Genomic DNA, 18483 nt, shown 5'->3' on the forward strand with positions numbered 1-18483 from the left:
GAGGATCGCTCATGCTTCTGTCCTTTTCTTCTGCTTGGAATGCCTCCTTTGCATTCTTTCAGACGCTTTTATTTTGGCCGCACTTTTAGCTTTATGATATTTTTTTTTTACATGGATAGGGATGAAACAGACATGACGCAAAAAGGAGGAGACTTTCTACCTTTCTGGTGTTACAAACACACTAAAAAAGGGATAATAGAGTCATCGCTGTGTCTCATTAAAATTTTATTGATGTATGCCTCTTAACCCGGAGCAATGCAGAAAAATAGTAGAAAAATGTGTGTTAATGCTCCCAAAAAATAGATATTAACAAATCAGTTAAGGGCCAGAATAATGATGATAACTGTGACCATAAGATAAACAATAAACAGAATGATATTGTCAATGGGCTCTATGCTTAGCTAGAATTTTAAAGCCAACGATAAACTTCCGGTGAAAGCTTAATGTGACTATTTTCACACGGTTGTTTTTACAGCATCGATGTTGTAATGTAATTACAATACATTCAGTTAAATAGACTTCATTTAGTTGTTCAAGTGTAAAACAAGATGAAAGACCACTGTAACCGCTGGCATTGTCAGTAGCAACAGGCTAGCACAGAAATTCCATTGAAAATACTGGGGTAAAATAAACTGTCATATTTTGAAGACATGGTGGGGGGAAACGAATTTAATGCAGTGCTTCTTGTCCAGTCTGAGACCTACTTCATATTGTATATCTAACAGGCAGTAAAGATCGCTGAATTTTAAAGAAATCTGATTTTAAACGTGACAATTTTGTAATGAAATGTTCACCTGAAGCCCTTGGTCTGCCTGGCTGAAAATTAAAAGTTTGTGTGCATATACCCCTTTGGTGTGGATGCTCAGTTTGTCAACTTATTTTCTTTTTGATTTAGTTCACTTTTGTTTTGTTGTTTAAGACTGAAAAAATGTAGGTTGGACATTCTACCAGAAACGTATATTATCTGTCAACTTTTTTGACAATGGAGTCAATGTGAGTGTCCCAATTCAGGTCCTGAGAGATGATGGTGCCCAGAAACCTGAATGATTCCACTGCTGCCACAATGCTGTCCATGATGCTCAGTGGGGAGACCAGGGGGGTTTCTCCTGAAGTACACTATCATCTCCACTATTTTGAGCGTGTTGAGCTCCAGGTTGTTGTGACTGCACTAGACAGCCAGTTACTTTTTGAACACATTAAAGTTAAAGAGCCTCTTCAAAAGACTTGCTATACCACAGAATCTTTGTGGCCTGCTTTTATTTATTGGTGTATTTTTTTCTCTTTTTCCGACATTAATGGAGCTTCACAGTTCCCTTCAATATTCATTGCATGGGAGAAAGTAGTGAGTTTGAGTTTGGAACATGTGAATAAACAATGACAAACTTTTCCCTTGAATTTGACTTTCTGTCCTTAAAATCTGCATCATATCAAGAGACAAGCATTTAGCTGGTTGCTTGGTTCCTCTGTGTGTCACTTTAAGCTGAGTAATCTTGTCCACAGTAAAATCTTATTACGGTCCTTCCAAAAAAAGTTGAAATAGACGGTCTGTGGTTCATTTGCTTTCAACTTTGTGCAGCATTTTCACCTTCAGCGTGGACAGAAAAATGAGAAAGCTGTGTAATTATCAGCCAGATCAAGGGTGCAGCAGTGTTTAAAGCTAGAGCACTTGTCTCCTCTTCCACCTCCTCTGCCCCTATGGATGAAATCTATCTGCGAAGCCATGTGTGACAGTGCATTCTTTGACTACATCTGCCTTTGGAGCGAGAGAGTCTGGGACTTTATTGTGGTGACTGGTTGGGAAAAACCTGCCATTTCTAATAACGCTGGCTTGAAGCAGTTCGGACTTTGAGCATGTCAAGTCCCATATGAAAGAGATTTGGGAACCCTCAGCATGAATAAAAACATACAAATGGATTTAATCAGTTTGAAAAGAGCTCGGAAGGGCTGCTGTTGGCCCTGGCCGCTCGTATCGGTGAAGCAGATCTCAATGTACACTGCCCCTGCTGTGAGGACCGGCACGATAGAAAGCTCTCTTTTAATACTGGAAAGCCTACTGTTTCTTATTTGATACATGAATTTTATAGGCTTTTAAGTGATCAACTTAATGAATTGTGCTGAAAAACATGTTGCGTACATGCCTTCTGCCTTCTGCTAAAGGTTTGGTCACACTTTATTTTGATGGACCGTTTGTTGAATTTAAGTTACATTGTATCTACATGCCAACTAATTTTCATTAAATTATATCTTATTAATATAAGTAGACTGTTAGGGGTTAGGGTTGGGGTTAGTATAAGCTGACATGTACTTGCAAAGTTACTTATAGTCAGTTAAATGCAAGTGGTGCTCGCTGCAGAGCCATTTGAGGAGAGGTGAGCTCCAGAGAGGGGGAGCATAAGCTTGAGCTCCACCTTTTTTGCACTTCTTCTACGAGTGATGTCACTGGGGGTAGGGTTAGGGGTGGGGTTGGTGTACGCATTAAAACAGCTTACAGGAGGAGGAGCGACAGCTCATGCTCCCCCTCTCTGGAGCTCACCTCTCCTCAAATGGCTCTGCAGCGAGCACCCTCTCGTTAAATGTCTGTTGAAGGAGCAGTATCAGCAGATATTAAGCAGAGAGTCTACTAATACTCAAATGGACCATCAAAATAAACGTTAAATAAATGTTACGAAAAGTTTTTTAGAAAAGTCTGTCACGTGACATCAAAGCCTAATAGAGGAATTTGCTGTTTTGCTCTACAATGTCTGCTCTACACAAATCTAGAATTAAGATCAGAATTGGAGCACAATTTATTATTCAGATTTTTTTAACTGGTCAATTTAACTAATAATAGGAAAATACAGGCTTTACATTACTTTGTTAATCAGAGCATATTATGTTTTATTTGTTAGTTTGAATACAGCATAGCAAATAAGTTTTGTTTACAATTTATCCTGATTTTTACATCCTCAGACTTACATTTACATAACTTGCAATAGTCCCAAAGTTAGTTAATTTTAAGGGATGTTGGAATCTTTAACACTTAACAATCTGTGTAAAACTTCAAACATTAATATTTAAACGTAAGTGTGAAGTGTTTGTGTATTCTCACCTCAGATGTGTAATCTCACTTCACTTTCACTACATACAACAGCATGGTAAATGAAAGGGTCTGTGAGGCTGCGTCCCGTCGATACTTTTACAGCGAGAGACCGAATTCCCTGTGACCACACAGAGTGCCCATTGTTCTGGATTGGAGGCAGCTGGGTATCGGAGATGCCATTTATCTCCTTATCTCCCCTCACTCGCAGTTAACCTCATCTGTGGAGAACCAGCAGAGCTGCGTCAGCAGACCTGGAACACACGTCTGCTCTTGTCTAAATGAGAATTCAAGACAATGCAGTCCAGTTGCTTAAACAATTTAGTTTTTTTTTTTAGTTTTGTTTTTAGGAGAACCATATGCCACAATAATAATACAAATAAACTATATGTGACCCTGGACCACAAAAGCAGTCTTAAGAGTCAATTATTGGAAATTGAGATGTATACATAATTCAAAAGTGGAATAAATAGGCCTTCCATTAATGTAAGATTTGTTAGGATAGAAAAAACATTTGGCTGAGACACATATATTTAAATATCTAAAATCTGAGGGTTCAGTAAAACTCAAAATATCACAAAAATTGCCAGTTGTTCAAATTAAGTTCTTAGCAATGCATATTACCAATCCAAAATTGAGTTTTGATTTGTTTACTGTATACAAAACTTACCAAATGTCCTAATGGAACACTTACTAAACATCTTAAGGATTTTATGCATAAAGAAAAGTCAATAATTTTACTCATATAATGTATTTTGTTTATTTCTACAAATCTTTCATGCAACATACGATTGGGTTTGTGCTTTATATATAGTATGACGGCAATGTCTCACTGTCCTTATATTGAAGTGAGAATAACTACAATTTGGCTAAATGATGTTTTCACCCTTGCACAGGTAACCCAGGTGTGGTGGGCTTCTACAAGACATACATGTGGACACTGTATCAGAAGTTTCTCCAGAGATATCCAGTGTGGGCTGTGAGCCATGCTGGACACTGTATGCCTCCAGAAAGCTTTGATATGATTGAGGGTGAGACATTTTCCTCTTTACATACACTATGGGCAAAAGTATGTGGACAGCCTTTATAAATGTCCAGATTTGGCTGTAAAATTACTAACAAGTTCACTGTATATAAGTCATTCTGAAGATGTAAAACTTACTGATCAACTGTATAGAGGCAAAAGGTGGATAGTCATGTAGTTGGTTAACTTACTGTATCATCTGCCCCCTTTTCTCCAAGTTGTCCATGGACTTTAAAAGAGTTTGCCTTTTTAAAGGGTAACTTAAATGAGTGTCAGTGTTATCACAAATATCTGTATGCAGATAGTGAGCTTACAGTTATGGACTTCTTTAAACAGTTTGAACTTGTGTTTACATAAATGTCATAGTGAAAGCAGTGTAAAAGTGTAGAGTGACATCATAGGTCATCTGTAGAAACCACTGGCGGTGTGCTGTCCAGTGAGTCAGTGTGATGTCGTCACCACTGTTATAATTGAGTCAGTAGATGGCAGCAGATAATTAAGTGACTTTAGTTATTCAGAGATAAATTATTCATCATTCTTTTACACTAATAATATTTATGAGGGGTTTATTTTTATTTCATTTAAACATTATGTTGGTAATAGTCCTATAGTTTAATTTAATTATTATTAAATGCCATTATTAATGGCTAGTCTTATTCATATAACATTTGAATTACTGTTACTTTTTTGTGTAGGATAAGCAATAAATCACTTCTAATTTTTTACAGCATTGCATTGATGTCTAAGGTCATATTATTAGTATTTTTATTTAATTTTTACATTTATGATTTATTTAACCAGTCTTAGCTATTGTTAGACCTCCGTTTAATTTGATTTAAAAATTTAACTGGACATTATGAAGCCTCTTTGAAACAACTGCATAACTTTATATCTCCAAATCTCCAACAAATACTTCCTGTGAAGTCATTGACTGAGAGTTTCAGACACAGCTATACATATAAATAGAGTGTTCTGTCTTATATGCTGGTTTGTACAGTAGTGTCTGTCAGATGCGAGATGCACAGTATGATGGAATACATTGAAGACTGACAAAGAGCCAAGCACCTCCTCCTCTGTCTGAACCAGTGTATAAAAGTCCAGCATATTCATCCATAAAGCAGCATGGACATTTTTATTGAACTTGCTACGTGGGAAAAACATTACCAAGCCCTCACCTGTTGTAGGACAAACCACATGCAGATGTCTTCATCTCAAAAACAGCAATTCTTCTGGCTTGCTTGATGGATTGGAAAGATAAACACTGGACTCATCGATTGTATTATCTGGACAAACGACATACAAAGATTTGCACTTATTAGTATGTCATTTTGTGTTATACACTCTAAAAATATCTGTAGGTTTAGGTATTTTGTGACTCATGTTTCTACCACCGTTTGTTTATGTTTTAAATTGAATTATGTGACCTTGATCTTTCTTCTCTTTTAACCTTTTTATCCTTGAAAAGTTTGAAAAGGTGACTTTTATTAACATTTTTAATAGTTTAAAATAATTTATTGTCTAGGTTGGTGTATATTACAGTACAAAAGCATTGTAACAAACTGCCACTACATTTTCTACAAACTTATTTCTATAAATATTATTTCTAATATCATTTGAAATTATTAAAATGTCAATAAAAGTGACTTTGTTAAACTGTAGAGTTGAATTTTCATTGACAGAGTAAAGATCAAGGTCCCATAATGCAATTCACATCCATTAATAAACATTTTTATAGTGTAGTTACCACAAGATCACCAAAAAAGCCAGAATTAAATTGGTAGATCCACAATAAAACATCCTAAAAATAAATGAGATAAATATTTCCTACATTTGTCCTATACACTGATAAAAAAAAACTCCTAAACTGCCTTATTAAACAAGCAGTTTTGATTCTGTAAGAAATGTGACATCACAATTTTTAGGCCCCACCTACAAGCCAATGACTGACAATCCTGCATTGGTATATTTACTGCAATTATCGAGTTGTTTGATTGTGCTGTACAATTTTGGCCCCCATATAACCTTATAAAATGTACTATATCATAGTTCCACATACCATAGACACAATTTCAACTTACTATGACATCTATTTTAAAACTGCTTAGACGCAATCTATGTTGTAAAAGTGCACTATAGAAATAAAGATGATTTAAATTGAATAGTAGATGTTCTAAATACTCATAATGCACTGTTTTAGACATACACCCCCCCAAAAAAATGTGTTTTAATAAATGATCTGTGGTTTATTTTCAGCTGAATATTCACAGACACATTCTGGGGACACCGAAGACCACTATTATATCTTGTAAAAAGGGGCGTTATAGGTGCCCTTTAAATCATCCTGTTTATATGAATAATCATCAAACTGAAGCATCACACAATTGCTCATTTATTGTGAACACGTGGACTACTTTTGACCAGAATCACAGTCTTAAAGTATTCAGTGACACGCAGCTGATCTCTGGCTCGCACAACAGATGATGATATCCGTTGCTGTTCATATCATGTCATGCAATCATGAGCTGAATGATTAAAAGTCAAAACTCAGCAGCGGATTCAAATGTGCCAAGAGATGACAAAAAGCGGCAGCCGTTTGCCAAAGCAGCCAAGATGAAAGAAGGGATGCAATTAAAAGTTATATTTCATTTCCTCAATATCGCTATTTGACTGACATTCTTGATTACCATCAGGGGGCTGAGGTATCAGATATGCTGGGCTTTTCTTTCCACGCCATATTGTCTTGTTCATCTCAATGATCCATCCCTCATCATGTTCTGCCATTTGGTTCGCAGATGCCCCTGTTTAAGGAAATAGCTGCTCGTGTTGCTTCTCAAGATGTAGCATATCAGGGTGTAATCAAGTAAAATCTGCTAAATAGATTCTAGAAACGTTGTTTTTATCATGCGGGCATGTGCAGAACCTTTTTTATAATGTTAGATTAAACAAATGGCTTTAGTGATTTATAATTTGGATATTCCTGTGTTTCTTTCTGGAATTACTTAGATGCTCTCTGCAGTTTTAACATAAGTGCTGGATCAACCAATTGCATGGTTTGAGGACGGGGCCATATGCTCAAGGGTGTGTTTTTTATTTTTTATTTTATTTTGAATTTTATTTGCTGTTAGAATTTTAATGAATTGGTTATTATGCACTTATTGTCAATTATCATTAATTAAAGATGTACTATTTAAGTTTGACACCCAGTGGTTGAACTAGGTATTGCACTCCTGGTTCAAAACACAAGCAAGCACAGGTTAACAGACTGACGACACTGTTTCAAGCCTTTAAGGCTGATTTAAATCCTGGTATAAATAAAAGCAATGGCATGCTATAGAAGGAATACTTTCCATATTAATAGGATTTTTTTTATCGTAACTAACACCTGAAATTTATATTTTAGAAATGCCTTATATTTCTTGCAGCTGAACAACAGAAAACTGACAAGGATCAACTCAGTTAAACCTCATGTGCTTTATTCTGTGTTAAATGCTAAGAATGTAAGTTTGAAAGTCATTTTACATGACATTTATTGCAATACTACTGAAAGCAGCAGTAGATAGTTTACATCAGGGGCCTCATGTATCAACGCTGCGTATGCACAAAAACTTTGCGTACGCCAGGTTTCACGCTCATAATCACTCACGTTTGGATTTACTAACAATGAACTGAACGTGGGAATGTGCGCAGCTCCACGCCAGCTTTATGGCTGGCGTACGCAGATTTTTTGTGCGTGTCTGTTTTATTTCCATTGGCAACTCCTAGAGGCAGTTGTGTTAAATTCCTCTCTACAAAGTGTCTGAGCCTTGCAATGGCAGCTGTATGAGACGGGTTCATATAGCAGGTATATAAGGTTTCCATACCATACATTTGACCAGCTAAACGTTAAAGCACAATTTGCAGCGGTCGCCTGTTTTGCCAATGTAATCTGAGCTATCTACTGCACGCACATTGCTATAAAGACACTATCTGAAGATGAATTTGCATGCGTGAATCAGAAACATTTCCATTCATTAAATGTGCAAATAAAATATGATGTACAGACTTATTAATGATTCCTACTTGTCTTTCTCGTGATAAATAGTAGGCAAAATCTGATATGTAGCGGGGGAAAAAAGAAGAAAGAGTTCATCAGACGCTGGATTCGAACCAAGTTCATGCTCGAACGTGTCAAAACATGTTGACATGCGTCTTACGAGCTGCGCCACTAAGGCTGTTGAGGGTCTACCTCCGAAAGCAGCACCTCCAATTCACATTCTGTTCAAAGTTACTCTTTTTGCTTGCTTTTGCCATTGCTTTTTCTTTGGGTTTTGCCAAAGTAGAGTCATTAGCATATTCATACGGGAGAGGAGGCAGGGAGGGGTTTTGTGCTCGTGCATGTTGTGCTTAGTTTCACGTTCATTCGGATGTACAAAAGAATATGCGTGAGATTCGGCGTACCCAGTGTTTCATACATCTGAATTTTTTTCTGCGTACGCACATTTACAGCTTTGTGCGTACGCAATGTTTTAGTAAGATTTCCACGCAAGTCTTCGTACATGAGGCCCCAGGTCTTGGAAATAAAATTAACGGTTTGAAATTGAACTTTAGAGCTGTGACTCAAAACCAACATATAGTGATTCAGAATGTACATTTAATAGTGGTAAAGAAGTTTAATATGTGTTAATTAGATTATAAATCATTTCATTAAAGTGCAGTGAGTGTATATTCTGTGCTTCTGATCGGCTGTATTTAAATTTCTGTTGAGTTTCGTCTGGTGCAAACAGCCAAATTGTTTGTAACTGCAAATTTCTTCAAAGCGTATTGTTAACACAAGGGGTTACAATTTAAACTGTCCACCTATTGTTTAAATTTGTAATATTTATATTATTTGCTAATTAATAACCACCTCATGTGGAACTCTGAATCTGCATCTCATTTTGGGGGCTGCTACTGTCCACTGGAGGTCACATTTTCGGTTGTGAACGCATACTCTGACAGCCTTCCAGACTGAAAGAATAAAATATGGTTTTCCAACAAGGCAACCTGAAGTACTAAAATATAATTGGCTAAACTGGCATTGGGTGGGTTAAATGACCAAAACAAGACAGACCTTCTGGCACAGAATGCACATGTTCAAAGCAGAATATCTGACTTCAGCATTGTTTTTCAGATAATAATTACTGTATGTTCACTTTGCATGTTTCTTAAATATCTGCAAACATATTATGGTATTTTTAATGCTTTAGAAGAGTCAAACACTTACAACGTTAATAACTAGGTACTAATGCGCTGATATGGAATTTTTGGCTGATATTGAAAAGGCGAAAACAAGTGTATATAGGCAGATAAATACAAATCTTAATATTTCTTTTTGAAGCTTGAATACAATAACAAAAGACAATCAAATGCAGAATTGTGGGGTAGATAATCCTCATATTAAATCATAAAAAAATATTATAATTATTATAATAGTAAGGCGATGCAGTGGCGCAGTGGGTAGCACAATCGCCTCACAGCAAGAAGGTCACTGTTTCGAGCCTCAGCTGGCACAGTTGACATTTCTGTGTGGAGCTTGCATGTTCTCCCCGTGTTGGGTTTCCTTCGGGTGCTCTGGTTTCCCCCACAAGTCCAAAGACATGAGTTACAGGTGAATTGGGTAAGCTAAATTGCCTGTAGTGTAGTGTGTGATTGAGTGTGTATGGGTGTTTCCCAGTTATGGGTTGCAGTTGGCGGTTTATTCCATTGTGGTGACCCAAGATTAATAAAGGGACTAAGCCTAAAAGAACATGAATGAATGAATGAATTAATAATAATAATAATAATAATAATAATAATAATAATAATAATAATAATAAAAATCATTATTCATTTAAATAAAGCTGAAATAAATAGTGATAAATATTAGATTAATTAAAATGTAATTAAAAAAATTGACATTTTGAAAAACATAATAAAATAACAACTATAATAAAAATGGCTAAAATAAAATAATATAAAAATAAATTTATTTAGAATTTATTTCATACAAATAAAAATAAACGTTAATTAACAATATTAACACAAGCTATAATGTTTAATTTGCAAATATTAAAATAGCACTATAGTTTAAAAACAAATATTTTATATTTATGTTTCATTTCCTTTGAAAAAAAAATACAAGCGTATTTAAACGATTATAGTGTACAAACATTAAAATAGCACTGGCTTAAAATAAATATTATTTAATAAATTTGACCAAAACATTGTGATAATTTAAGGGTTTAAAAAGCCAAGCTGGTAGTAGAATTAGTGGTCTTTCTATTTGCTGTTTTCCGTAACCCGGTGGCATCAGATCTGGTTTGCGGTTTCTTCTTTAGCTGACCTATCAAACAACTTAAAGTTTTCAAATTCAACTTCCTCCACCAGAAGTCACTACTGGCTGTTCATGTGAATGCTGCCCATTGATGGACTACTGTTCAAAGAGCACTTGGTCAGCCAGCGGTCAGCAGCCAGCACAGCCATTCGGGAACCCGCAGAAACCTCCTTTGGTCTAGTCCAGCGCAGCCACAGAGAGACTTAGAGTTCATTGATGAGATCTTAAACTTCCACCGCCAAACACTTCAGTCCCTTTGGCATTACAGGCCTGGTTGTATTTAACGGCATATATTAAGTGATATTACATCCCCGTGTTTTGGAAACATAAACAAAAGCAAAGGGAAACGGTAGTGGGGTAAACATGCCAAATCTCTGTGGAGGAACTGTTTCTGTGGTTTTGCGATTTGTGATTGATGCCTTTTGATTACAGTAAAAATATCTGTTAATGCAAACACGGGGGAAACATTTTGGACTCTGCCAATGTCAATAACCCTGCCCTGGGTCAAGCTGTCCGCCAGACCTACAAGTCTCAGTCATTTTGTAAGAGAGTCACTAGTCAAAATCTACTTTCCCTTCTCTGATATGACTCAATTACCCTCTGTTTATGCCCAGGCTATTAAAGCATGCATAAAAAAGGAATTTCCATCGTTCTTGTGGGACTGCCTGGGGTGTAGTAAAAAGGAAATTGATTGTTCCAAGTGGTTTGGTTGGTATGACCCTTTATGACCAGTTATAGTCATATTGGGTTTCATGTTTGTCTTGCTGATTAGAGGCATATACATTAGCAGGCTGCACATGGGTGCTTATATTTAAATAAATTGGTCTCATATTTTTGTGTGTAGGATAATATTGTTCAGTTTAGTTGGATATTGATTGTCATTTGGCTTTCGAGACTGATGTAGATTGTGTGATCATAAGAATTAGTTGATTTTACTTTAAAAAAGAGAGAGTAATCCCATTGCTTTTAAAGCAATTAGTTGACTTTAAACTTGTTATAATAATTAGCCATACACACTCATCGGTCACTCTGTTATTGTAATGCTCTTTAATGTTCAGAGAGTTAATGGCTGAACTTTGAATATGATTGATTAGACCAGACAGGAGTATTTTCATGCACCTCTTCATACATGCATCCCTAGGGTTTACAAAGAATGACCCAAACTTAGAAAAAAAAAAGAGAATTCATTATTAAATTTAAATTTGCATTTCCATATGGTCATAATATTCATTCATTTTCCTTCGGCTTAGTCCCTTATTTATCAGGGGTGGCCACAGCAGAATGAACTGCCAACTATTCTGAATTTTGAAGCAATTAGTTGACTTTAAAGAGTGAATAAACCTGTTATAATAATTAGCCATACACACTCATTGATCACTCTGTTGTTCTGATGCTCTTTAATGTTCAAAGAGTGAATTGCTGAGTTTTAAATATGATTGATTGGACCACACAGGAGTATTTCAGAAATTACTCATCTGCTGAGAGCTTCATGCACAAACCATCTCTAGGGTTCACAAACAATGACCCAGACTCCAAAAAAGAGAAATCATTCAATTTAAATTTGTATTTCCATATGGTCATAAAATTCATTCATCTTTCTTCAGCTTAGTCCCTTATTTATCAGGCGTCACCACAGCAAAATGAACCACCAACTATTCCAGCTTTTAAAGCAATTACTTGACTTTACTAAAGTGAATTAACATGTTGCTTTAAAACTTTTAAGTAAACAAAGCATGGCATAATTATTAAAATTAAGTTAACTTAGCAGTACCAAGTTTTAACTGCTTTACTCATTTTTTAAAAGAAAAGTCTGTTGCTTTTAAGGCAACAGGTTTACTCATTTTTTAAGTAAAGTAACTAATCACTTTTTTACATCATAGCTGGGATAAATGACAGACCACTTGAATTTACAGTCTATAGTTATGTGTTTGAGTAAAACATACTTTTGTTTTATTCTGTAAGATGCAGATATATTTTTTGGTAATTTTAAATAAAAAATGTTTTAATTAGAGCAATGCATATAAAAATATAAAATTAGAACATAATAAAATAACAAAAAACTATTTTATGTATTTATTTTTAGACCACACAACACCACTGTTTCTTTAGAATAGTTAAGAAATCAGTATTTGGTGGAATAACCCTCTTTTTTAGCAGTGGTGGCAAGAGTACTGAAAAATCATACTCAAGAAAAAATACCATTACTTGCCCACAAATGTACTGCGAGTAAAAGTATCTGTATAATATCACTCAAGCTATGAATTAAAAGTAACCCTTTTAAAACCACTCAAGAGTAGTTAGCATTGAGTATTATGCTGTGAAAAGGTGATGCATTTACATGTATTATGTTTGTTAGTGTGTGTGTAAACGTAACATTCTGTAGTGCATTAGTGATTGTTTAAGGCTATTTGGCAATTTCATTCGTCATACAGTAGTCATCTTCTCATCAGTAACAGCCTCTGGGTCATTGATTGTAAAGATTTTGGACATCTTCTTGGACACTTTTAAGGCTTCCTAATGGTTTGCTGAATTTATAAAGCGCCCATGCCTTGAGTTTGTTTAGTATGATGTGATTTACTTTTCTATGTGTGATTTGATTGGACAGGAGTCACAGGACTGATTTTTACTCAGTCAATGCCTGTAGACAAGATTAAATAAAGTAGTAACTGCATGTTGAAGGAAAGTAGTGGAGTAAAAGTACAGATACAGCACTAAAATGTGCTCAAGGGAAAGTAAAAGTGCACATTTTTAAAACTACTTAATAAATCACAATTCCTGAGAAATACTACTCAGTTACAGTAATTTGAGTGTCTGTAATTTGTTACTTTACACCAGTGATTTTCAATTACGACATAAAGAAAAACATTTGATATCCTGATCAATGGTCTTATTGCCTCAAAAATGGCTCTTGGCAAAATTTGAAATTTGGGTTATTACATTATTAAAATAATAAATAAACATTTTAAATCCAGATAAACCAAGATGAAACCAACTCCATTTTCACGGAGCCTTGTACATGTTCTATACTTATGCATATATGCATTCTTTGTATGCAAACACCATTCATATGTTTCAAATATGTACCTTTTTAAAAAATACTTTCAAAAAGCCCTCTCTATAAAGCCAGTTTTAATCAGTAACACCACTTATTGTGGTTCCTTGTGACATTAATATTCAGCAACCTGATCCCTAGATGAAACATACACCACATATTTATTGCACATTTTTGAGAGGGGGATATAATCACTTAACAGTCTGCTCCCTATACATCGCTCGCTCCTGCCAACAGATCGTTATTTTATATTGAGGAATTTGTGTTTGCCATATGTTGCATAAATGCGTTTTCGGGCCCATTACAGGTTGCTGTCATTTTTCTTCTTTACCAAATAGAATGTCTTTTGTGTTGCTAGTATTTTATAGTCTCAAATTCAAGCCCAATTTCTCAATACACATTCTTTAACGTAATGCGCACAATTCAAACATGCACATAATCAAATACAAAAAAAAACTGAATAATTAGCCAAACACATCATTGAATGAATTTGTGAACTTTAAATGTGATTGATTGTACCAGACAGGAATATTTCAGAAATGACACATTACTGCTGAGATTTTCATGCACAAAACATTTTTAGGGTTTACAGAGAGTGATCCAGACTCCAAAAAAAGAAAGAGAAATCATTATTGAATATAGATTTGCATGATGCTATACAATCAAAAAATTGTTTTGCTGCTTGTTTAAACTTTTCAAAATGAGCTGAAACATTACGATTCTTGAGGGTTTTTCCCCCCACCAACTTGTTTTATGTTCAGTCCACTTAATTATGTAACAACTAATAAGTTAACTTATTTTCTTTTATGGTGTCCCAACACAAATTGATTGTGTGAAACCCAGCATTTTTACAGTGGTATCATGCTCATATGGTCATATTAATATAATATTATAATGGTATATATTATTATAATCATCTCAATATCATCATAATATAATAAAATAAAATATAATATAATATAATATAATATAATATAATATAATATAATATAATATAATATAATATAATATAATATAATATAATATAACATAGCATAACATAAGATGATAAAATATAGCATAATTATAATACAATATAATATAATATAATATAATATAATATAATATAATATAATATAATATAATATAATATAATATAATATAATATAATATAATATAATATAATATAATATAACATAATATAATATAATATAATATTATATAATATAATATTATATAATATAATATAAATGACTTTTTAAAGCATCTTTCCCACAGTTAAGAATTGTTTTAATATAGGTGGTGAGCAAGGTCATAGGCACGTATTGTACAGTATGTTTAATGTGTATAGGATAGTCTTAAATGTTCATGAGGTAATCCTGAGAGGCCATTCAGTGTGTGAACTGGTGCTGTTGGTGTTTTGGCTCTGAGCTCATAGTGCCCCTCTGTGCTGGTAGATAAACATGTAGGGCCCCTTTGTAGGCAAACTTCAGTGGGAAACTTGGGGGGAAAAAATCAAGATCAGATTTGGAAAATGGGAAATGAGGTGTAAGGAGTGGTTGGGGAGAGCTAAATGTGTGTGCTTGCACAGGTCACTGACTTCACGGCTCAGTGTCTGATCTCTCGCTTATATTCATGAATGAAAATAGCCCTGGATTGAGAGCCTGTCAGTACTTTTACGAAAATATTATTGGTTAAATAGATTTTCGGAAATTATGTGTATGCTGTAGAGCTGGGTTTCCTTTTTATGGTCCTACTTCGCATCCCAAAACTGTCATAACTAATAAATAGTTATCATAACGGCAACCCTTATGTTCACCAAGGTTGGATTTATTTGATCAGAAAAAAATGTAAAAACAATAATCATTTTGAATATTTTTAAGTTTTAGCTAAGTTCCTAGTTGCATTTAAACCAAGCATTGTATTTACATTACAATTGATGTGAAAGAAATACACATCTAAAGATATGAATCAGATTAATAGGGATGTGATAAACAATATTTTCAGTATAGGAATTTGCATTTTTACTACTTGATTTATATTAACTTCATTGCAAAAATTTGTGTGCTCGCTGTCTCCTATAGCCAGGACACAAGAAGATGAATATGAAGTTTAATTTTTGAAAACAAATAAAATAAGGATGGAAGAACACAAACACAGTAGGTAAACTCTGCACTTTGTGCAGCGTGTGCATGTCAAAAAATTTAAACATGATTTTGAAGCTGTTAATTAGCAGACCTTTTTGTCCAAAGTGACTTACAATTGAGTCATTCGGTAATTCAACAAGACAGCAATAAACACAAGAAGTGCTAATTATACAAAGTTTGAGATACAAACTGTTAATGCTCAGAGAATTAAGTGCTAGTGTAAGGAGGGGCAAGTGCTTTTTTTTTTTAGAGAAAAAAGGAGTGCTTCTACAGGTGGTTTGTCAAGCCCACTCACCTATGTAAAGCACACTTCATAAATGCACAATTTATTATTTTTTGGATTGTAAGAAAGTGTGCAAATGTGTAAAACTGGTGCAAATTGTACTGGTGCAAGTGTCCGCGAGATGAAACAGTGATTCCTACAGGTGGTTTGTCAAGCCCACTAACCTGTGTGAGGCACACTCAGAACTGCACATGTTATGAGGTTGTCATGCAGTAGGGAGAGAAGATGGGGTTCAAAAGGGTTTGGGTGTAAATATAGTTGTAAACTTAATCTGTAATTTTAAGCTTGTCCACCTTTAAAAACATACAGAAGTAATGTAAAGCACATTTGGCCAGACATGTTAGTGTTGTTTATGGCTGTCAGAGCAGAAACGAGAGACTATACTTTTTGTAGCTGCTTTATTTTCCATTGTCAGTAATTTGTACAGATCAATCAAAAGATCAGAAACATTTTATACACATTTGTTTCACAGACAGAAGAGGGGGATTAAAACACCAGGTGTAAACAGGAATGCATCTACCAAATCTGCTTGTGATGCGATCGAGCAAAATGCATCTTTATAGCAGATGTAACCAGGGCCCAATAGAGCACAATCAGACAGTTGTTTGTAAAATAATCATAACGTTTAATACATTATCTGGTTTTCTTGGCTCTATGAGGTTTTCTTGTGTTGAAAACATCTCTAAATTAACGTTTATGACTGAGACATTTAATAAAGTCTTAATAAATAAATAAATAAAATATTTTTAAAAATGTAATAATGTCTATGAATATATAATAAAATCTTATTTTTCTCTCTTTAAATCACATGCCATATGACCTTTACATATTGATATTTGGCAGTAAATCTGGCCTTATAGTTAACAGAAATTCTGCATCAAACCCAACTTTAAGCTGTGCTGCATATGGGAAAGAAAGTTTTGAATCTTGTGTTTTGTCTCAGGCCCCTCTTGATGTGCATGTCTTTTTTTCTGTCTTATCTTATCATTCATGTTCATCCACTGGTATTTTATGCAATGAAAATGATTTAGCGTTTTGAACTTTCTGAATGGGTTTCATTAGTTCCTCCTCTTTTCGGCTTCCTTTTTATCTCCCCTGCATGTGTCTGTACCTTAAGGTCACATGCATTTCTTCTTTGCTCCTTCACCCTTTTCCGTTTTTTGAGCTGTTTTTTTATCTTATGAATGTTTTTATCTTATATATCTATACACATATTGTTGAGATACATATATAAGTTAAGAGTTAACATATTTTATTATTAAATCATGTTAGTTTTAATAACTAATTTCTAATCACAAATTTATTTTGTCTTTGCCATGATGACAGTACATAACATTTTACTAGTTACAGTATATTGCAAAATACTAATATTCAGCTTAAGTGCGGGTCAATTAGGTTAACATGGCAAGTTATTAATCCTTGTTCATGGTATATTACTAATTTACTCAGTAGTTAATCTAAAACAAATTTCTTTTTTTTTTATGGGGGTTAAAAATACTAACCTTAGAAAAATATATTGGAAATGCATATATATATACGTGCACTTTATTAGGTACAACTTACTAGTACCGGATTGATCCCCCTTTTGCCTTCAGAACTGCCTTAATCCTTTGTGGCATATATTCAACAAGGTACTGGAAAAGTTCCTTAGAGATTTTGGTCCATATTGACATGATAGCAACACACAGTTGTCTACACATCCATGATGTGAATCTCCCGTTCCACCACATCCCAAAGGTGCTCTATTGGGTAGAGATCTGGTGACTGTGGAGGCCAGTTGAGTGCATTGAACTCATTGTCATGTTCAAGAAACCAGTCTGAGATGATTCTGCTGGAAGTAGCCATCAGAATATAGAGACACTGTGCTTTCATGTTGTTGATGGGATATTATGACCATCCGAATGTTGCAGCAGAAATTAAGACTCATCAAGACCAGGCAACGTTTTTCCAATCTTCTATTGTCCAGTGTTGGTGAGCCTGTGTGAATTGTAGCCTCAGATTCCTGTTTGTAACTGACAGAAATGGCACTTGGTGTGGTCTTCTGCTGTTGTAGCCCATCCACCTCAAGGTTTGATGTGTTGTGTGTTCAAAGATGCTCTTCTGCATACCTCTGTTGTAACGAGTGGCTATTTGAGTTACTGTTGCCTTTCTATGTCTGTCTGGCCATTCTTCTCTCTGTTAACCCTAGAGATGGTTGTGCTTGAAAATCCCAGTAGATCAGCAGTTTCTGAAATACTTAGATCAGCTCATTTGCCATCAACAACCATGTCACGTTCAAAGTGACTTAAATCACCTTTCTTCTTCATTCTGATGCTTAATTTGAGCTGCAGCAGATCGTCTTGACCATGTCTACGTGTCTAAATGCATTGAGTTCCTGCCATGTGATTGGCTGATTAGAAATTTACGTTAATGAGCAGTTGAACAGGTGTACCTAATAAAGTGGCCGGTGAGTGTATATCTTTGTGTGAATAAGGAAGTAGCATATCTTTTCACTCTGTTGCACTCTATTTTTTATGAATGTAAAAACATAAATTTCCTTGGGAAAAAACAAATAAAATAAATTCTAAAAGCAAAAACTCTAAATAAACAAA

The 18483-nt window shown here is 34.8% G+C and overlaps 1 protein-coding gene across 3 annotated transcripts in view; it reads left to right on the forward strand.

Moving 5' to 3' along the window:
• ldah (lipid droplet associated hydrolase) overlaps nucleotides 1–18483 on the forward strand; it is a 68570-nt gene that overhangs the window by 15690 nt on the left and 34397 nt on the right. For all 3 annotated transcript variants that reach the window (XR_015512699.1, XR_015512700.1, NM_001130785.1), the window contains exon 3: nucleotides 3973–4107. Coding sequence is in view for 1 of the 3 variants with exons in the window: in NM_001130785.1 (NP_001124257.1) it covers nucleotides 3973–4107 (135 nt within the window). In the remaining 2 variants the exon portion in view is untranslated. The remainder of the gene's footprint in view (nucleotides 1–3972; nucleotides 4108–18483) is intronic.

The sequence above is a fragment of the Danio rerio genome, chromosome 17 (genome assembly GCF_052040795.2).
Source record: "Danio rerio strain M-AB ecotype USA chromosome 17, GRCz13ab, whole genome shotgun sequence".
NCBI classification, from domain to species: domain Eukaryota; kingdom Metazoa; phylum Chordata; class Actinopteri; order Cypriniformes; family Danionidae; genus Danio; species Danio rerio.